We start from the raw sequence: 22,205 nt of genomic DNA, 5'->3' as shown, positions 1-22,205 counted from the left end.
GCCAAAGGAATGAAAGACTTCCACCACAGTAGATACTCAATAAATTACAAGTGACATCGTAATTCGATTAAATAATTCTATATTCAGAGGAGCCGGGCATACCTCACCCGGGCCGCCACACTACGTTGCTCGGTCACGCGCTCCGCCTGGCTGAGCTCACCCCGGACACGCTCAGTGAGGTGCTCAGGATATACTTGTACGCTTGTGCCACCGCCGAAGTTAAAGCTCTCACTGGTAAATATATACGTTTAGAATTAATTAATTACCTAGTTAGTGATATACGAGGGTAGTGTTTTATTACATTTATGGGGTGACTTTGTAAATTATCTACCCTTGACTTAAAAGGATTGACGAGCTTCAGCAAAACTTAATTATATTATGTTCTGTTGTCATAATTATTATTAATATAAGAATATAACATTAATTCACGTCCATTTCATTCAAAAATTAAATTTAAATAAACATACACTATGTACACAATATGTAAAACGCAAGTTTAGTGTAAAACTAGAATTTGTCACAACTAGTGATGTGCTCCTTCCAAGGTTCGTAATTTATTAACGCTTACTACCATTCACACGTTACAGTATACTTGCACTTGCACTGTAACGCGTGTGGCCGGCGATGTGTCTGATATCTTATATCACCAGTGGTGAGATATACCCGGCTTTATCAATGTGAAGTACTAACCCGGTGGCACCTTCCCCCGTCAGGTCTGACCGTGGAGCGAGAGCGAGACCGTCGCGTGGCCGACCACCACCAGAGCGACGCGGAGATGCAGATGACCTTCGCCAGTAGTAAGAACACTACCTACTACGAGCACCTACATAGCAACGCCACTTATAAACTATCTGGTTAGTATTGAGATATATATAGAATATGTATTTTTAAATTTAACAGTACCCAGTGTTTTTGTTTGTGCGAAACTTTATATATATATACATATATATATATATATGTGCAGCATGACACTATAGATCCATCAATATTTTCATTCTTTTAATTTTATTCTTTAATATATATGTACTATTCGGTTTTAAGCGCGTCACACTATATACATTTCTTAAAGTCGAAGTTAGTACGAATTAAAGATTCGATTAGTATGTGCCTAGTACAAATACTATGACATTTGATTTTATCATTCAGTACTGTAATAGACATGCAATTAAATGGACTCTTGCTAATATAGTCTTGTTATTTCACGCTTACCAAATAAGGTGCCATAGATTAAACACACACTAAATAACATTAAGAACAAGTACAGACGTGTTATTAATGTAATGTGATGTGTATACAAACAAGCTAGAGTGGACCTTAATTACCGGAACAAAATATATATAGTATAACGTGATACTACAGAACTCCTCCGCGACAAGCCGTTCGCGTCCCTGCCTCCGTCCAGTAAGTGTCGTATGATGGCCCGCGTGTGCGACGAACTGCTCCAGAGCCGCTCGGTGTTGAGACAGCTGGATTCGTCGCTCGAACACCTGGCACAGCTGCGAAGAGACCGCTACCTGCTGGACACTAGGATACGCAAGTAGGAAACTACAACTACCATAACCTATATAATCACTACATAGACAAGTCAGAAGCACATGTACGCGCTTATTCTCATTTCATAAGAATAAACGCTTAATAAGAAGTCAGTAGATATAACCCAGCGGTGTTGAGACAATGTCGTTAGAACATAGATTCCTTATTATAATAATCTATAATATCCACAATAAACATCTTCATCACTTTTCAATATCAAACCTTTTTGTTTAATTATTTTTTCTATATTTACAGAGTACGTGTGCTACAACAACGGAAAGCCCGAGCGGAGGCCGCGGAGAGGCAACAGGCCGCCGCACTCGATCGCATGCACAGAATGGTCGACGACTCACACACACACGCACACGAGACAGGTAGTACAAACACATGCTGATGACGTATACGACTCACACACACACGCACACGAGACAGGTAGTACACACACATGCTGATGACGTATACGACACACACACACGCACACGAGACAGGTAGTACACACACATGCTGATGACGTATACGACTCACACACACACGCACACGAGACAGGTAGTACACACACATGCTGATGACGTATACGACACACACACACGCACACGAGACAGGTAGTACACACACATGCTGATGACGTATACGACTCACACACACACGCACACGAGACAGGTAGTACACACACATGCTGATGACGTATACGACACCCACACACACGCACACGAGACAGGTAGTACACACACATGCTGATGACGTATACGACTCACACACACACGCACACGAGACAGGTAGTACACACACATGCTGATGACGTATACGACACCCACACACACGCACACGAGACAGGTAGTACACACACACGAACATGTGTACACACACATGCTGATGATGTATACAACGCACACTGACGAAAACGACTTGATATAAATTCCAAGTCAATTTAATACGAGTATAATATGAAGATAAATATATATGATCTCTTAATGTCACGGGCTTATGATTGCAGCCGGCGGTGATTAGTGAATTTTTTTGACAGCTTTTGACATGTAACTTCTTAGAATATTTATAGAAATAACTTAATGAAGAAACTACGCGGATAGTTTAACTTTGTTTTTATATTACATATGTTCCCTCAACCAAGTTTTAGTTCCAGAGTTGTAAAGTACGATCGACAAAGATAAGATATTTGGAGTATGCCCCATTTACAAGAAGCCCGTAGCAAACGCTTTTCCCACTACTACTAATCTAGCACTAATTACTGTATGAGCCCCTAAACTCCTGGAAGTGCGATGAAAAACAAAAACTGTATATAATAAGCTGATACATTAACAACATTTCCCCACAGAAGACAAACCGGAAACGCCCAAAAAGGAATCGTCGCCGGACAAACAGCACACGCCGTCGCCGTTCAAGGACGAGAGCGACAAGGAACTGTCCCCGCTGAAGGACCTCAGCAAGAAGATGTTGAACAACAACAAGGACGATGACGTCAAGGACAAGGATGACGTCATGGCCGACTGTGACGGCTTGCTGAGTGACCTGGAGAGCGAGGGCACGCAGCCCGAAGAGGTACACAATGTTAAATAGACCAGGGCTTCCCAAACATATTTAGTCTACATCACTTTGAGAAATAATTATATTTTAGGCTCCAATTTATCTCACACACTGAATAACCGATATAACTTATCCTGGCTTAATGAAATTACGAATCACCTCCCGGCCTCCGCACAACGCCTCTTTGTTGTCTGGGTCTCTTACCGCCCATTTAAGCCTGCAGCGCCCACGAGGGGGCGTTATCATGCACTTCGGGGAAGGCTGATATTCGATTAAAATTACAACTACATACAAGCATATTAATATTATGAGATCAGTTTAATTATTACTACAGATATTTATAATAAATAAATCTCTTCTATATATAACATTTATCAGCAAAATAATAAACACATACATAATAAAAAAAAAAAAATTAACTTTTAAGTTCTTAACATGTTTGTTCTTTATATATAAATTGCTAACTCCCAGATGATACATTCAGTTCTAACTTAATGATCCTCACGTGCGGATCCAAACATGAAAACTGCTATAAATCTACAGTATTACCAAAAAAATATGGTTTACATCCACTTGAGGGTAGGCGCAGTATTTTAATTCTGTTCTAAACTATCACAGGATGAAGACAAGAATTTATCTTCAGAGGAATTATCTAGAAAATTGGAGAAGTTGTTGCGACAGTCCGAACAACAGTTGCTGGCCTTAGCTGCTGGTTCGCACGAGCTAAGGGCCACTTGCTACGGACAGGACAGGTATGACATGACAGGAGACACTCATGCGTAATGTAGAATACAGAATAATATAGTTTTATACACTGACACCTGTAATAACATTATCTGTTACTGTTCACCTTGAAATTTGAATTTTATTTAAAGACCACCAGTAGTTGCAACACAAACACATACATATGTACATACATGTATATATGTGTGTGTTTGTGTGTGTAAAAAACTTTTTGTCTCTTCAGGCATGCGACAACACAATATAAGAATATTATCTTACTCTCACAGTAAGACTTATTACAACGGACTTTTAAAAAGATATTTCCCCTCTCAAATTCCGCGAAGCTATTAATATTGTTGATAATAGATATTGGCGGCGTTACTGGTCGCTGGGGAAGGCGGGCGGCGTGCTAGTGGAGGCGCTGGAGTCAGCACAGCCCGAGACTATTGATTACCACGACCGAAGGGAACGGGCGGCGCTTGGTGAGCATTCATTCACTCATTCCGCGCACACATTGCAATGGATAATATGTAGATACTTAAATAACACTAACTTACTTACTTAGGATTTAATTGTCATGTGAGTTAAGTTATTTGCAACCATTTAAACTAGCGAATGTTACATAGTTGAGTTGATATGAGGGTAAGGGATTATTTACAAACTGACTCGTTTTCAATCAATTCAATCAAGGTCAACAAATATTAGGAGCTCACAAACGATCTCACTCGAAATAGGTTCGTCGTGGATTTATATTCGATAGAAATGGGAGCGAGAGGTATAACGGAAAAATCTCTCTACAACGTAGTAAAGGACCTGGGCCTGTCCAGAACTAACAACAATTCATTATTAGAATGTATTTCGAAGGCAGCCCTAGTAGATTTTTTTCAAATTTGGATCGATAGAGAGAGGAGCTTGGACGGTGGAGGTGAGCGTTTAACGCGTTAGATAGCTCCCCTTAAAGCTACACCTGGGTCGCAAGTCCCAGGCACTGTTGAAGCTCCTCTCCCTGCAACGATGGACCCGCCACCCTCACGGAGAATCCATTGAATGCTGAGAAGTTTCGTCTCATAACTAGTTAACCAGATTTGTTCCGGAGGCAGATACATATTACGTAACATAGATTTAAATCTAACACAACGGCTTATGTATACGGTAACAGTTTTGTACTGGAAACATAAGAAAGAGAGTAATTGAATTGAATTACTTTAGAAACACAATGGATGAAATTGATAAAATTAACGTCACTTGTGAGAACCGATAACTTTAGTTAAAACACTATCAGATTTTTATACTAATTTATGTTCGTAGTAGTAATATTAACTTTGGTTGCAGCAAAGGAAGACACTCTGAATTCTGATAATCCTGACCCTGAGTCGGTGGAGGTCGACGCTGAAGCTGAAGCCCAGGAGCTGAGGAGCATCAAGAACGAATTGAACCTCAGCGACCGGACACAGATTATAAAATATGAACCAAACGTAACACACGGAGTCTGCAAAGTTGAAGGTTATATATGGTTTGATATTAATAACTAACCAAGTGAAATGTATTTGAAAATATTCACGGAATAGAAGTTGCAATACAGGGATAATGTAAAATTTATAATCAATAGAAATTTTATAATTAAAAATTTTGCTTTACAGCCAGTTATTAAGCAATTATATATTATTATATGTAATCGTACAACAAATTTAATAATATTTTATCTATTCGATTATTAATTTTTATATGTCTTACTTCCTCTGTATATATTTAACTCATTATTAAAATCATTTTTCTTTATACCAATAGATTGTTTAGTGAAATACATATTCTAATAATATAGTCTTAATTCTAAATTATTAACTAAGTGTTTAAGAAAATCAAAGCAGCTTAGCATGAAAACTGTAAGTCTTCAATCGGTCTTTAAAGTAATTAAAAAATATTTAAAAATCATATAAATCGTAAATTGCAGGTTCAATAAAGATGGAAGAGAAGTACATCCAACATAAACAAAGCAACGAAGAAGAGGACATGCTGGATATAGAAGACTCCATACCCACGGCCTTCCTGGTGCAGAAGCCAACACACAAGCCCATGTTCGCCCAACAAGCGGAACAGATAGACAAACCCCAAGAGATCGTGAAAGTAGAGAACATCGTTAAGAGCGAAGCGGAACAAGAAGAAGAGAAAGAGAACACGGTCAACAACCTAGAAGAGTTGAGGAAAATGGCGGAAGCCGTCTCCTCAGAGCTGAACGCGGCCAAGAAAGCGGAAGCCGATAAAATAGAGATGGAAGCTAAGATGGAAGAGACCAAACAGGCGGAGGTCGAATCAGCTCACAGTGTACTGTACACCAAGATGTTAGAAGGGAAATGGTTCTCAATACTCAGACACGAGAGCTCATTTTTGAATGACATCAACGATAAGCACGATATAGCGGTGTTCTGTGACAACGAGCACACGTGTTCGGAGGTCATCAACTGTCAGGGTCACAAGTGGGACGTGTCCAACAATTTACACCTGCTGAACGACCCGAGTCTGTTCACGTTGAACTCTATGGTGACGAGCGTCCAGGTGCCGGCCAATAACGTGTACGCCGACTCCAGCCTGACGATGTCGGGCATAGACCAGGACGAGTTAGACTCGAGCCTCGGCAAGGACGCCCAGGATGTGGACATGGAGGAGAACAAGGAACTGGTTCGTATACAATACTTATATATGAGACGAAACCTTTCAGAGCGTGCCATGGATTCACAGCCGGGTCCATCGTTGCAGGGAGTGGACCTCCATCAGTGCCTGGGACTAGCGACTCAGGTGTAGGTTTAAGGGAGCCCTAACTAACGCGCGTCAAACGTTCACCTCCACTGTCCAAGCTCCTCGATTTAATAAGACTGTAAATTGTCGTCCTTTTATGAAATGTTTTATAACATCAATAGCGCATTTTATAATTTTCCGCCTCAGTGTCCTCGTGTTGGCTTAGGTTAATAAGGTTAGTTAGTTAGTGAGATAGGTTTGTAGAATGCCTAATGAGAATTTACAATCCGAGGCGTCTGTAAACTGATTTTGATACAAATTTCCTGCGACATATAGATTGTGTCCTACGGTTTGATTATTTCTTATTCCTTTTACACAGCCTCTCCGTGTATAAACTCCAAATACTAGAAGTAATTCAAGCAATATGTAAGCATTACTTGCAATGTTTTTTTTTAACTCTGATAGAAATTTCAATAATTCAATACTTAGTCCACCGCTTTTACTAGTTTGCAATACTTCATATATATAAGCCGCAAGTATTTTTATTATATTATATAAATATTGACGATATAATATTCTTACAGGAAACGGATGTAGATAAAGAGGTGCAATCCGTAACTAAGGACATATCCCAAAAGACGAAAGCCTCCAACCTATCAAGTCTAGGTCTTCTAAATTTCAACGCCCTCTCAACCTACGTGACCTGCGACAGTCCTCCTCCCATACAGATGACGGCCGATGAACTGGAACAGCTGGAGAATGCTAAAATTCACGGACTACCCAAAAAAGTCGAGGGCAGCTATGTACCTAAGGAGCTGAGGTAACGAAAAAATCAAAGTACATATACTGTATTTTCATAAGTTAGCCCTTTTTCATTTTTTAAACTAAAAATCATTGTTTATCTTGTGATCACAAACAGCAGTGGTATTTAGTCGAGAGGAATCTGAAAGTAACATTATTTGTATTGATTTATAAAAATTACTTAATCAATTATGTTACATGTTTTCCTTTACACAATAAGTTTGTTTTGAAACATTCAATATGTTAATGTTCTTAATGTATGTATGTCTTTCAGACACGGCTGGTGGCGTATCTCCCGGCCGGAACAGCTCCAAGAATTGCTGGAGGCGCTTCATCCTCGAGGAGCGAGGGAGAGGGAGCTACAGGCAGCACTCACACAACACCCGCCCACTATTAATAACAAGGTTAACATAATGAGGCTAATATATATATATATATTTATATTCTAGTGTGTGGCTATAGGTTTTTTATGCAAATTTACACTTTATGAAATCATTTTACTGTTTCAATACTGTGTACTAACTTCTATTTAGAATGTACAATCTTTTTACACTATATGTAACTCACATACACCTATTACGACATATATAATGTTACAGGATATATGTATGTGGATAAAAATTAAGTCACGATACGGATTATGTATTAATATGTATGTTTGTATCGCAGCTATACATAGACCCCGGTAGTCCCCGGGCTCGCCTCACTACACCGGCCGACCTCTCCGAGGAGGGTTACCCTCCACCCGATACTCCCGGGTCGTTTTGTGCACTAACCGCGCGCAGGGTGGATATGCAACTGTTAGCTATGGTAAGTATATATATAATAGTTTATAATACTTACGAAAAAACCTGTGAAAGTAATTTGTGTTTTATTACATTTTTTTTGCTAGTATCTTTTATTTGATGGACAGCAAAAAATATACCTAAAACTTCCCATTTGTTTATTGAGATGGATGATAGATATTTTTCGTGTATTGGGGATCTATTTAGGTATTTTTGTTAATGTGAGAACCGTGACAAAATTATAATAATAATGAATGTCATTTAATGTTCCAGGTGGAAGCTTTAGAGGAGAGGGTCGCAGCGGCGTCTATGCAGGTGAAGGGCTGGCGAGCAGCTCGTCTGGCGTTACCGGCGGCGGCCACGGGCGCCGAGATCGTAGCGAGAGCCAGACACAAGCTGGCGTCGCTCGAGGCTCACATCGAGCGACGGTACCTCAAGCCGCCGCTCGTACAGAGGTACGTGCCCGACGGCGGCCGGACCGCGACTGAGAGGTGAGCGTCTGATTCGAGTTGACCGTGTGGGGGAGCGGGATGGATATATATAGTCGCATGTGTGTGAGGGAGACGGACTACGAAAATGGCCGTGTTTTGGATAGAATAGTGTTATGATAGAGTTGGTTGGGTAGCATAAGGTATGTAGCAAAAGTATAGTAGTTTTGCATGAACCGACTTTTAAAACAAAATTAAACGATATAAAACCGACGAAGTTAATATTATGATTAGATTATATTGTCTGGGTTTATACAGTTATCAGTGAAAATACAATCTTTATGCTTATGAAAGTTTTTAAAAGGCGATAGTCCATATTGGAATCCCTTAGCTTATTAATAAAAAATATTTTGTCTGACTAAGAAAAATACGCAGATATTAGATAATAAAATTAACAAGCAATTACTGTAAACATTAAATTAGTTATGTCTATACTAACAAGCAGCTGAACATAACGTAAGATATAACGTATATTTTATAAATAATGTCTTGTGTACATTGTTTGTCTGTGTGTAGTTCATCGGAAGTGCTGGGAGCAGCGCTCCAGGCGGACGGGACCGCGCATTCAGATGCACAGGAACACAAGTGTAAGTAGATACATATATATATATATATATATATTATCCGTATATATCCGTATAATTTCACAATTTCACAAGATCTATTTAAAATTATTCTGTTTATCCTCTCGGTATAAGATAGTCCAAGAATTTTCGTTGCAAACTCTTATAAATTAAACGCCCAAGTCACAGACAAGAAGTGAATTTTATTTCTAATATACAGTACTAGATATGTACGATAGATGGCGCTCCTGGTACATTAACAGAAACAGACTGCTATATAACAAATAAGATATAAACATCTCACATATAACATACACTATGTTACTAGACAAATAATTTGTACGTTATATACAGGATGTGAAGAATTTAATATCTTCACAGACCAAAGTTTAGCTAGCACATTATATTTAGTTCCCAACTATATTCCTATCTGCTACAAAAACGCCTCCAGGGTTTACTCAGTAAACTTGTACATGCGCAATATCTTTAACTGCTATTTTGTTTGCAATGTTGCCATCCTCTATAATTAATTTAACTTAATCACTCTTAGTATTAACTACACTAAAATGCTTCACTGTTCCGGTTAGCGAATTCCTGACTGGGCGGTGTAACTGACAGCCTCTACATTTACCTTTAAATGTAGATGAAAGACATAGTATTTTCCTTAAACGTGTATATATATATATATATGTAGCTCTATGTATTATATAGATATTTGTTTATTAGGTTTACCGTATATGTGACTGTCTTTTACGATTCATATACTTATATATATGTACATGTTCCAGCGGATAAGGGCATCTCCCGCGGCCTGTGCGTTTGGCGAGAGGCGGTGTCTCGCTGCAACACGTCCGCTCAGCTCGCCATGTTACTGCACGCCCTGGAACACGCCGTGGCCTGGGACAAGAGCATCATGAAGGCGGTCAGTGACACACACACACACACACACATATATAAATATTTGTAACTGTAAAGTTATCGAAACGTCGGGAGTATGCAGTTTTAAAATAATAAAATACGCGTAGTAAATACGAAAAATAATATTAGAAAAGAGCAGTATTTGATATAGAGAAATTTTAGTTTTTATAGACCACAGATTATATATATATATTACAGAATTGTCAGTTCTGTTTGTCCGGTGACAACGAGGATCAGCTGTTGCTGTGTGACGGCTGCGACAAGGGCTACCACACGTACTGCTTTAAACCGCGCATGGAGAAGATACCCGACGGAGACTGGTTAGTGTGACGCGTGGGGAGGTGGGGAGGTTGTTGGGGAATACAAAGACATACATGTTATGTATTGAGAACGTCAATGTAATATTTCAATAGATAGATATAGACACAAATTCGTATTTTTAATGAATTTGCCTATAAAATTAGTTTTTATAGTGACTCTCACCTCTATTAATGCGATGCAAATGAAATAATTTTAAAAAACCGGATCTAGACTGCCATTTCTTTTTTGTGAAAATTTATTAAAATATCATATATTATGTATCACCTCAAGTATAAAACATATATTATATTGTTTTATACTTGAGGTGTATAAAGATCGAATTAATAAGCTGCCTAACCTTAAAGGGTTCTCTAGGTACAGATTTCACAAGCAATGTGACCAAGAGAAATTATATCTGCTATAGTCTAGAAAAAAAAAAACACTTATTCTACCTAGAACTAGGCAACTGCCAAATCGCATATATCTCTGTGTTATGTACTTCGTTTAATGTATGTCTGTCTGTGTGTCAGGTATTGTTGGGAGTGCGTGAACAAGGCCCGCGGCGGCTCCCGCGAGCGTGTTTGTATCGTGTGCGGCGGCGCGGCGAGGGGCAGAGCCCTACCCTGTGCGTTATGTGTAAGGGCCTACCACCTGGACTGTCACTACCCTCCGCTTACTAAGGTATGAGATATACAACTACTTGTACTACCATCACTAGTACTATACTGCGACAGCGCTTCTCAATATATTTTCCAAAAACTGTCTTTATTACGAAAATTGTCATTTATAATTTTAGTATATGACATATAAATGTGATGTACAAAATTGAACCTTAACTGTTATCATAATATAGTCTCTATTTACTTGAGAAGTAAAAAATTTATTGTGGTATGTAATTGAATATTTAAAATATATATATTTACCCTTAATTTTTTTTTATTTCATATAAATCATAAAGTTACGGATACAGATTCACAGTATGTCACATGCTACTATGTCCAAGTACATTAACTGAATCCTTATACGTATCCTTAGTACGTATAACTTCGTGTAAGTGTGTAACTATAACACTCTATGTTTAATAGTAACATGTATTCCTGTCACCAGATGCCCCGCGGCAAGTGGTACTGCTCGCAGTGCGCGTCGCGAGCGCCCGCGCGTAGGCCGAGGAAGGGGAAAAAAGATAAGAACAAAGATTCAGATCTAGACGGAGCCATGGTGCCGAGGTTAGCTGAAAGAGGAGACGTGACTTATATGAGCTCTGATGATATATAATGAGAGGGAATCCTCTTACATTAAGATTTATAAGTACTCACATCGACAGCGAAGACAGTGTCTCTGTATTAAATAATACATAAAACAATATACTGAAAACTATTCCATAGATATTTTATTCAAATTGGTGACATGTTAATGTTGTGAGTAAAATGATATATACTATTGCAGTCCCGCGGCCTCACACGCCTCGACGTCGACTACGGCCGAGGAGGGCGTTCTGCCGGCACCCGAGCCGGAGAGAGATGACCCCGACACCGACGGACTTACACATAACGGTTAATATATACATATATATATCATATATTAGGAGATATAAGTATTCATAAATAACAATTTCCGTAACCAGTTTCAGTTGACACCTGCGATGAGAGCCACGCTTCAGGTAACGGAGCTCTACTCAATGACACCAATTGTGAGTATATATATAAAACTATTTAGTTAAGATATCTGACATTAATGCATATATAAAAGTTCATATAGTTAGTAGTATGTTAAAATATTTGATTTTAATAAAATATAATAAATAATTTAAAATAAAATAATACTATATGTAATTCTATTTTGGGGCCGTTCAGGTATTACGTAAGCAGATTTATTACAATTCTTTACCCCCCCCCCCCATCCCCCTTGTCAGCAAAAGTAAGCAAGGCTCTTACCCCTCCCCCCATGCTTACGTAAACATTTTCAATTACTGTATTTTTTTTATATATTATAATAATTATAATTTTAAAAATAAGAAAACAGATAGGATATGTAATAGGATATATAATAGGATAAAGATTAGATTTTATTGATACGGTAATCAATATAGAGAGAGGTCCAAAAATATTATAATCTTACAAACATGAAATTGAAATTAACAATCTTCAGTCCGTGATACCCGTTTGCATGGTTTTAAGTGTTCGATGACATTGGATTGCTTGGATTGCAGCTCAGTATTGTGAGTCTGCTCCCTTTCATCCAATTTTGGAATGTCTACGTCGTTATCATCGAGCCATTCAACATCATGGTGCTCTAAATCTTGAATAATGCACATTAGTTCATTAGCGCGACGAGCAGCGACTCTGACAGGTCTTACTTTCCTATCAGTGTGCGTGTTTACTTTGTTATGGATCTCCTCGATGTGACGAGTTAGTGACTTGACAGAAGAATGATATAGAGCTTGAACGAAGTCAATAGTCTACTCGCTATAGTATCCAAACGAAACAATACACTGACAGAGGAAATTACGACAGGTGAATAGCGCGCGGGGATTCCTCTTCTCGGTTCTAAAGCGAGTGCCGAAGCGTCTGCATTTTTTGCGGTAATCCCCGAAAATGCGTTTTGTTTTCAAGCTAAGACAATGTGAGGTTTCCCATTCGGTAAAAAACTAAATAACAACCGATGACGTAATCATCATCTAGACTCCCCTACCCCCCATGTCATCCAAAATAAGCAAAGCAAAGAACCCCCCGCCCCATAGCGCTTACGTAATACTTGAACGGCCCCTTTACTTCAATATAACTTTAAAAAGAATATTTCCACACAAAACAAGATAAGAATATAAATTCATATTGAAAAATTACCACTCTTATATCTGTATGGTCGGTGTGATTATGTGTTAAGGGAAATAATTATTGCTATTGCGCAAAAAAATAAATAAAGAATATCTGAAACACTATATATATATATATATATATATTAACTGTAGTTTGCTATATAGAGCCTCTTTTAAGATATGTTCCACAGATAAGACTTTGCCAATAACAATAACTATCATTATATATTGAACACAGAATAACTATTTTTGTTGATTCAGCGGAAGACCACGAATCGGAAAACCTACCGCTTCTATCCCGTGCCAAGAAAGAGAAAAACAGTGCCAAAAAACAACTCAAGGATATGCAATTCTGCAAGTGAGTGACGATAGACACCTTTACTGTACTATAAACAACAGAGTATAACGGAGGCCATTACGATTTTAATGGCAATTTTGCACTAGCCTTAGTATTATTCCTCAAAACAGTCCTGAAATAAGTTTAATATAAAATACATAAAAAATGTTCAAAATACTCTCTTTGTTATAAATGTATGTCATATATATATGAATTAATTAATATATAATAATGTCCAGGAATCTTCTGTGTGAGATGGAATGCCACGAGCACGCTTGGCCGTTCCTGGTGCCGGTGAACACTAAACAGTTCCCGCAGTACAGGAAAGTTATCAAGTCTCCGATGGACCTGTCAACCATCAAGAGGAAACTCCACGAGTCCGGGTAACTAGTGAACATTGTGTAACAAATACACCGACTTAGCTCTCGCTGACAGTGAGTGACTATTATGTACTCACATAGTTATTTGCAGATATTAACTTGATCATAATGAAAATGTTTATCAATACAACTAACTAACTATTACTTAACTAAGTAACTATCGTTGCATGTAAGGAGTATTGAGTAAGTTAGAGTACCTAACACTTGAATATTATATATGTCAATATTTGTGTCATCAGCTACAAATGCAAGGAGGAGTTTGCTTCCGACGTCCGTCTGATATTCAGTAACTGCGAGGTGTTCAACGAGGACGAGAGTCCCGTGGGCCGAGCGGGACACTGTATGAGGGAGTTCTTCGAGAGGAGATGGGAACACGCATAGACGCCGTGGCCGTGAACAGGAGGGTCGATGACCGTGAACGCTAGTCGATGACCGTGAAACTCGAGTCATCAGTCGTGAACAGCGCTGCCATCGACCGTGAACGACTCGTGTGTCGTGTAAATATTAATGATATAACCTCGTCAGCCGGAGCGGAAGTCGTCGTGATCATATCCGTACCGGTGGCGTGAGATATATATTATTGTCAAATTTTAACTGTATCTATCTCTGCCTAGTAACCGATGTGACAAAATATTTTTTCATATAATTTTCTATCTTTAATAACCTAGTGTTAGTGGACCGTTATGTACGTCACTGCCAAAACACGCGTGTGTCGCGACTCACTCAACATTATTTATTGTGCTCTGTGCAAGCTCTCGCTGTACAGACGATGTGTTTTAATGTAATCTATGGTCTAGGCGCTGAACGCGTCGGTTGAGTCTACTTCAGGCGCTGGTCGCCATGTTTGTTTTTGGATTATGACTTTATTTCCTTGGGCACATCATATAGCATATCGAACATTACTTTAACATTCCCAACAAAATGTAACCTTACGGCCTCGAGATTAGGTCACAAAATCGAACGGGACGGGCGCGTTAGAATCTCAAACGTAAATGTTACAAAGGACGCACAGATCGGACTGTTTGTAAATATTAGTTAGTGACCCGCAGGACTCGCGGGTCTAGGGAGCTTAGTGTCGATGTCGTTTCTGTATCATTTTTGTAATTTTCGTAGCAACGAAGCAGTATTCATATTGTCTGCATTTTACTAATCGATTCCAGTCGTGTCTAGATGTACGCAGGCGGGTACAGGCGGGTACAGGCGGGTACAGGCGGGTACAGGCGGGTACTCCGCCCTCGGCCGCTTCAGATGTTTGTCTAGGAGCGACTGCCGGATACTAGCGGGCATACTCCCCGGGGCCGATCTTCTAGCATAGGATAGTTTAGGCCTAAATTCGTGAAAAAAAATAATAATATGAAAAATCTCGAATTTATTCCTCTCGTATTGATATCTCGTTATATTTATGCTCTCATATAATATTTTATTACATTTTTTTTCGTGTATTTCAAATTTTTTTTTATATGTTTAATATTCTGATTCTGGTCATAAAGCGGTATTTCCATAATATTTTATTTATTTCGTTAAGTCTTCACGCGTTCCGTGTCGCTGAACATTATCCTAAGTCTCGCGAGCAGGTCGCCGCGTGTCAGTGCCGAGTCTGACGCGGCCTAGTTAGTCTCGCTGATGTAAATTATATATATGTATTGTTACAGTATTAGCCGGCCGCTCGCTCCGCGGGCGCGTGTGTAGGTAGCGTCTCATTCCTAGCACAAACGTGTTCTCTATCGAGTATTTCAAAGTATTACTTGTTCTACTGCAGCTTTTAATTTTACTACACTGTGGTGGAATACACGACGGGATGGTCGGGACTTAAATTATTATATCTAGTTGTGTGTCTCCGCCGAGGTATGTTTTTTGAAACTGAACTCTACTGCCAGTGAATGAGGTCTGTGTTTGATTGCGGAACGTATTTCGGCGGCGCTCGAGGCGTGTCTGAGAAGTTATAGTTTTATGTGTGAATTGGTTGATTTTAAACTATGAAATGGATATATGAATTATATATACGAATAAATAAATAATTTTTGAAGCACTTTGATATCGTTTTCTTTATATACGCGAAAATAACTTATTGTAGGGACGATGAAGCCCACAGCTAGCTGTGGACGAGTGTTAAAAATTAATTTATTGAAGAATATCCAAAAATAATACTGACTGGATCACACAAGGAGTTTTAAATACCGAGTATACATCTTATGTTAGGGGAGAGTGAACAACACAAGCAGCTGGACTTAAGATGTATTTGTAGGACATTTAAAATACATATTTAGAATACTCAACAAAATTGTGACATTCTAAAGAAAATGTCTGCTTTATATTAATAACGTGAGGAGAGGAAAGTACAGCGAAATAAATGTTAATCAATACATAGAGTATTCAGGCCTGCTCAGGTTTCTTCTGTGCTAACTTTGCTTTCATTCTCCTCTGACTTCTCTTCTTCTTCAACGGGATGCTCCCCGACAGTTGACCCGACTTCTGTAGCGCTACTAGTTTAGCCGATTTACCCTAAAATAATATATTCATGTTAAGAATTACAGTGAAAACAACAATAATAAATCTATATATACTGAAAAATCTATCCATGTATTTTTAATTCAGACAGTATTAACGTAAACGTTAAACGCTTCGTCAACAGTGTGACGGAGAACTTGTACTAAGCATACAAGTGATCTATCATGCTACATCTCTCACCTTCGCCTCAGTCTTGGTGATCTTGCTGTTTTGCTGCGTGGAATACAACACATTGATCCGTCTGTTGTCCAGCATCGTGTGGTGCTTGGAGAGCGCCAACTGAAAGAATATTGAATATTAATAAAGGTAAACATTTCATTACAAACAACGACTTAGTACACGGCAGACATTATTTAAATACTTATATCACATTGATGTTCAAAGTATAGAGATATTATTTACGATAAAATTAAGAATTTCATAATCGTAAAGATTATATTATATTATAAAAAATTAAATCTATCATCAAAATTATAATCGTGGCGACCAAGCAAGTGCGGTTCGGACGTCTAAAAGCAGCACAACATTTTATTAGATAACGATTTTGCATCAGAGCGTGCCGAGCGCAAAACAAAACGAATGTCTAGGCCTGGTCATTACTAATAGTTTAGTTAACACCGCCCTACTCCGCACGGCCGCGGACCCGTCTTTGGTCTACGCTAATGACTGGGCGGAGACTCCCACGCAGAACGGTCAAGTCCGACTCTTAACTATAGTTACGTAAATTTTAGTATAAATGTCAATGTATTATTTCAAATGTACTGGCTGCTTAATACAACGCTGTTACGTTCGTTACCTACTATTATTCCCTACCGTTTGGTTGCTCGAGCACGACTCGCTGATATACATATATATATATATATATATATATTAGTTATATATATGCTTAGTAAGTAGTATACGGAGTCTTACTACTTCAATAATTGTATTCATAGTGATGATATTAACAGATATATTATCGGAGACCGTGTAATAAAATACCTCATAACTGGACTCGTTCTTCAGTTCCAAGTAAGCGATGCAACTTTTCTTCCCTTCGGCCGGTTTCGGGATGCGGACGTCCACGACGAAGTCGCTGATGTCCGAAAAATGCTTCATCAACTGAGAGACAGACATGATGTAACATATTTTAAATCCACACAGGACACAACCGACAGTAATTCACTTTGAAAATTAGTTATTCTGTAATTTTACTACAAAATATACTGCATTTTAACAGTTAAGACATATATATATACACACCCTTTCTTTATCAATATCTTGAGCCAGATTTCCGATGAAGACAACATATCTCTTAGGCCCCTTAACTTTTTGATTGTCGTTAGATTTCCCTTGATCATTCTTCTTATTTTTAACTTTCTCCTTAGCATCTACGTTATCTGTTGTCTTATCTTTATCTTTTGGGGGCTCATCTTTAGCTTCTTTCTCTTTAGCTTCCCTCGCCTTCCTTTTCCTTTCCTTCCTTATTTTATTTTTACTCGTATTCTTGGCTTTTGTCTCAGGTTTGTCTTTATGCACGGACAGCTTCAGCATGTTATACAGTATTCTTATTCGTCTTAACTCAGAGTCGTTCAGATTTTGTGAATTCTTCATAATTGATTGAATCTTGTTGTTGATCACATCAGGCAGTTGGTCCTCGGCTGTGCCCTTCAAACTTTCCCTCAATACTTGCCGAATCCGTCCTGTAATATTATAATTGCTTAGATAAAATATTTACAGAAGAAATCATGTTGCTCGTAATAAACTAAAACCACACAAGTTATGAATCTATAGCAGAGAGTTTGGTTTAGTTAAAGTTTTTAGGGAATTATATATCATCATCAGCCTATCGGAGCCCACTCCTGAGCAGACACCTTTTCTCACATGGTTAGAGCATTAATCACCACGCTTGCTCAAGACGGGTTGACGATTTCAATCTTATCATTTGAAATTATAAGTCCAGGTTTCCTCACGATATTTTCCTTCACCGTCTGTCAGTGGTGTCTAAATACTCTTAGAAAGTACATACGACTCGGAAAAGATCACCCACGCCACATTTCGAACCCACGCCCTCATACATAAGACGCAGGCTTTAACTTACAGGCAACTACAACGACTGAACTATACATATATATATTTATATATAATGATTATTCCTTTTTAATGTATTATATATATATATTGCAGTGGCATATCGTGATCAAGACTGGATGATTTTGATGCTAATTAATATCTTACCCTTCTGATTGTTGGTGAGTTCCACACTCAGGAACTTCTTGACGAGTTCATCATTTTTCAGGATTGGATATTTTTTGAGGATTTGTTCTGGTATTGGGTTTTCCTTAACCTGAAATAATATTGTATGCTTATTATTGTAGTAAACGGTTATAAAAAATTCCTCATTTAAGTAACATATTTGATAACTCTCTATGACTATGGAATGTAAATCACCTGTACTTCTACTGATTTTGGTTTCACTTCGGTTACTTTCTTCACCTGTTTTAGAGCTGCTTCTGAAGCTGCACCGGCTTTCAGATTTTTGGGTTTGGGCTTCTTATTCTTGAGCTTGCTTTTCTTAGCAATTGTCTTAATGACGGGGGCTTCAGCTCTAAAAGATAAATTATATGATTAACATCTATGGCTTGAAGTTATGAGCCGCCAAATCTTTTTATTTTTTATCATAAGCTAACTTAACAGTTTTATGGAGATAATATTATAATTTAATCTTTTGTAATCACAAATTGTTTCTTCTCCCGGCAAAAGGTTTTTCAATCTCTCTCCAATGGTGACGACGAAATTGAGGTGTTCGGGGCATGTATCCGATTGTATTTCGTTAGATTTTACAAATACGGAGGAAATGCTGAATTTAGGGGGATACATGGAACAACTATATATACAAATATTTATGAAGCAGTTTACAAAACTATTATGGTGTATTTTGTAAAGGTTCTGGTATTGTGACCGATGGTTCAACTACTATGACAGGGACAGTGTCAAAATTTGCTGTACTTTTAAAACAAAATGACATTGATTGCCCGTTATTCTACTGCAGTATTCAGTAAGAAACTTTGTATTGAAAATCTTTGCGTCAAATGAAGGCTACGAAAGTTGTTGTTAGGTTAACCAAATTAATTAGAGGTGAAAACAGAAAATTTTGACTTTTTAAGCGAAATTTAAGAAATCAATGGAGATTTAATATTGCCCTCAGAAATCAGATAGCAAAGTACAGAACATCGCTCTAAGAAAAGAAGTACCTTTATTTGTTGAAAATGCAATAGCATTATATCTACAACAAAAAATGTGGACGACACGAGTAATTAAACAACACTATGACAACCGTATTAATTAAACTTTAAGAGCATCAATGCTTAAAAGGAAAGATTTTTCAATTTATTACCGTAGAAAACATAATTTATTAAAAAATCTTAGCTACTTACACTGTTTTCGCCATGATGCGGTTTGAGGTTATATCATGTGTTCCTAAAAATAAACATTATAAAATTTATTTTAAAGTAATCGCGTATGAGGAATTAAGTGAATATTGCTTATATTATATTTATTATTGATTAGAAAATCTATAAAATATCATAAAAATTAAGTTCACGTAACTGCGTAAAACAGTATTTCGGGAATTAATGACACAAAGACAAAAAATATATAAGCAAAAATGAGATATAAATGTCGATAATAAATTAATTTACCTTGTAACAACGAAATATACAAATTTTATGGGAAAAAGCAATGTAATTATGAGTAAAAATTTTAACACCGCCTGACACCTATATTAACACATGCGAGTCGCGACTAGACATGCACGATTCAAAAGACGCTACACCATGTGTCAAAAAAAGATACGTTCGAAATAAGTAATATATTTCATTAAATTCGAATCTTTAAAAAAAAGTATTACAATGAATATAAAACTCTTCTTTCACCATATATTTTTAAATTAACATAAAACAATAAAATTTGTGTTATTTGAACATTAACCGTTCAAACACATAAAGTTCAGTTATGATAAATATATATACACGGATTGGTGTAAATTAAACTCATGGAAATAAAAGATCTTTTCGTTTTTTTTTTCAGTAAATTAACTGGTTTATATGTTAACAAAATAATTAAGCCACACCAGTTTTACGAAATTAAAAAAATAATTATATTTTCTTTTTATACCATAACAAACGTCATTATAATATATATTGTTATTGTCATTTATTATAAACTTTATACCGAACATTAAATTTCACAATATAATCAAGAACGAGTTAATAAACGAAAGAAGGAACAAATAAATATTTAAATAAAAAGATATACATTTTCTTCCTCTTTTGAAATTTAAAAGATTCACTTAAAATTAAGTCTATAAGTAGTAAAATATAAGTCATTGCCAACAAAAATATTCCCAAAAAAGCTTATTTTGAGTCTTATAATAGAAGCTTAAAATATTTTTTCAATTCTAATTAATAACAATCAAAGGTAGTTCGAAAATTAATGTTATAACTTCATATTCCATTAACACGATATAAAACCTTAGCTATTTGTTATTTATGGTATATCTGTTCATCAACACAGATATACAACAAGACATAACTTAAAGAGAAGTTTATTTTAAATTAAAGGTTGTTATAATAATTTTTATATTTAAAGTCTAACTGCAGTTAATAGATAGCAACACTAATTAGGACCGCCATTTTAATACCTTCATCTCATAAAAGATGGCATTGAAGCACTATTATTATGCCAATAAGATAAAGGAACGTTAGGTATTAATTTTCGTAATGATTTAATAAAAATAATTATTTATGATAATGTTAAACTAAACTCTCTTCTACTTAATTCAACAATATGTTTTCTGAATATGATTATCATTCGATTTCAATGAGGGAAAACCCGTTGAAATTTTGTACAAATATGCTTACATATTATAAACCTTTTTTATGTCTGTAACATTAATTTCCTAGTTCATTTATTCTGTAACAACAATGTTTAAATTGATGGCATATTCGTCAAGTGGTCAGCTTTCTTAACGGTTATTCTTAAATAAATTATTTACTTCATACTTACTCAATTATTTAATCAATACTTGATTTTAAACTATTTTCAATGATCGTTGCATTATTTTGAAATTTATTCCTATTTGAGCTGACAAAACACCCTTCCAAATTCATTTGATGTGAACATTAAATAAATAAAGAAAATAAATGCTAGCTTTTATAGATAGTAATACTTTTGTTTTACAATATTCTCAAAGGCATTTTTTATTACCTCATTAAGTATCGTACTTAAAATAAGCATTATTCACAAAATTTAAACTATTTGAAGGATATAACTTGATAATTAATTGGTAAGTACGAATAACTGTTGTTTATTAAACAATTGAACATTATTATAAATATTAAATTTACCTAAAAGGTTTTTATTATGATAAAATTCTATAAATACAGATTACTTATTTGAACTTTCTCAGTGACGGATGGTTTACGTTTACGGTGTATTAAAACTTTCAATCTTGTTTACTTTATAGAAGACAAAAGATTGCCTTTTATATTAGGTCTCCAATATTTAGACGTACTTTAAAAAAAGTTATCGTTAAAAATACTTGAACAAAGAGTAGTCATTGGGTTAGTTTACGTTGATGGCTGTTTCTCGTAAACATGTGTCAGTGATTTGTTTCTAAAAAAACCCAAACAAAGCACTCTAAAAGCCTCTCCACTTTATCCGATAAGCCTTTCTTTCGCTAAAAAGCTGACCGTAATCAGTGCATCGAAGCGAAAAATAACTGTTGGAAAGTAAAGAG

The 22,205-nt window shown here is 36.8% G+C and overlaps 2 protein-coding genes across 17 annotated transcripts in view; one reads left to right on the top strand and one right to left on the bottom strand.

Moving 5' to 3' along the window:
• Positions 1-15,947, top strand: part of LOC116776136 (bromodomain adjacent to zinc finger domain protein 2B) — a 55,996-nt gene extending 40,049 nt beyond the window's left edge. For 15 of the 16 annotated variants that reach the window (XM_061525388.1, XM_061525385.1, XM_061525389.1 and 12 more), the window contains 23 exons: positions 88-234; positions 714-854; positions 1,360-1,537; positions 1,789-1,907; positions 2,867-3,090; positions 3,694-3,827; positions 4,165-4,280; positions 5,131-5,301; positions 5,750-6,474; positions 7,116-7,351; positions 7,607-7,736; positions 8,002-8,142; positions 8,391-8,608; positions 9,122-9,192; positions 9,957-10,090; positions 10,285-10,406; positions 10,917-11,067; positions 11,494-11,612; positions 11,833-11,939; positions 12,011-12,076; positions 13,463-13,559; positions 13,778-13,921; positions 14,158-15,947. In XM_061525388.1, the coding sequence (XP_061381372.1) occupies positions 88-234; positions 714-854; positions 1,360-1,537; positions 1,789-1,907; positions 2,867-3,090; positions 3,694-3,827; positions 4,165-4,280; positions 5,131-5,301; positions 5,750-6,474; positions 7,116-7,351; positions 7,607-7,736; positions 8,002-8,142; positions 8,391-8,608; positions 9,122-9,192; positions 9,957-10,090; positions 10,285-10,406; positions 10,917-11,067; positions 11,494-11,612; positions 11,833-11,939; positions 12,011-12,076; positions 13,463-13,559; positions 13,778-13,921; positions 14,158-14,299 (3,833 nt within the window). In that variant the 3' untranslated portion in view covers positions 14,300-15,947. The remainder of the gene's footprint in view (positions 1-87; positions 235-713; positions 855-1,359; positions 1,538-1,788; positions 1,908-2,866; positions 3,091-3,693; positions 3,828-4,164; positions 4,281-5,130; positions 5,302-5,749; positions 6,475-7,115; positions 7,352-7,606; positions 7,737-8,001; positions 8,143-8,390; positions 8,609-9,121; positions 9,193-9,956; positions 10,091-10,284; positions 10,407-10,916; positions 11,068-11,493; positions 11,613-11,832; positions 11,940-12,010; positions 12,077-13,462; positions 13,560-13,777; positions 13,922-14,157) is intronic. The other variant, XM_061525395.1, reaches the window with a different exon arrangement.
• Positions 15,948-16,141: 194 nt separating this feature from the next.
• On the bottom strand, positions 16,142-20,250 carry LOC116776191 (DNA ligase 1-like). The gene is made up of 8 exons (XM_032669314.2): positions 20,107-20,250; positions 19,843-19,885; positions 18,857-19,013; positions 18,644-18,752; positions 17,669-18,108; positions 17,408-17,527; positions 16,607-16,705; positions 16,142-16,420 (listed from the first exon to the last, which is right to left on the bottom strand). Exons 2-8 carry the CDS (start codon positions 19,854-19,856, stop codon positions 16,292-16,294), a joined length of 1,068 nt encoding a protein of 355 aa, XP_032525205.2. The 5' UTR covers positions 19,857-19,885; positions 20,107-20,250; the 3' UTR covers positions 16,142-16,291.
• Between the last annotated feature and the right edge of the window lie 1,955 nt (positions 20,251-22,205).

Source organism: Danaus plexippus, chromosome 28 (genome assembly GCF_018135715.1).
Source record: "Danaus plexippus chromosome 28, MEX_DaPlex, whole genome shotgun sequence".
In the NCBI taxonomy this organism is placed as follows: Eukaryota; Metazoa; Arthropoda; class Insecta; order Lepidoptera; family Nymphalidae; genus Danaus; species Danaus plexippus.
The sequence above is the reverse complement of the archived record's forward strand: the minus strand, read 5'-3'. Positions and strand labels throughout refer to the sequence as shown.

Excerpts from the sequence above, each read along its gene's own strand:
- LOC116776191 (XM_032669314.2), bottom strand. Across the intron at positions 18,753-18,856 it reads CAAAATCAGTAGAAGTACAG|GTTAAGGAAAACCCAATACC; the intron begins GTGATTTACATT and ends ATATTATTTCAG. Across the intron at positions 16,706-17,407 it reads AGAACGAGTCCAGTTATGAG|TTGGCGCTCTCCAAGCACCA; the intron begins GTATTTTATTAC and ends ATATTCTTTCAG.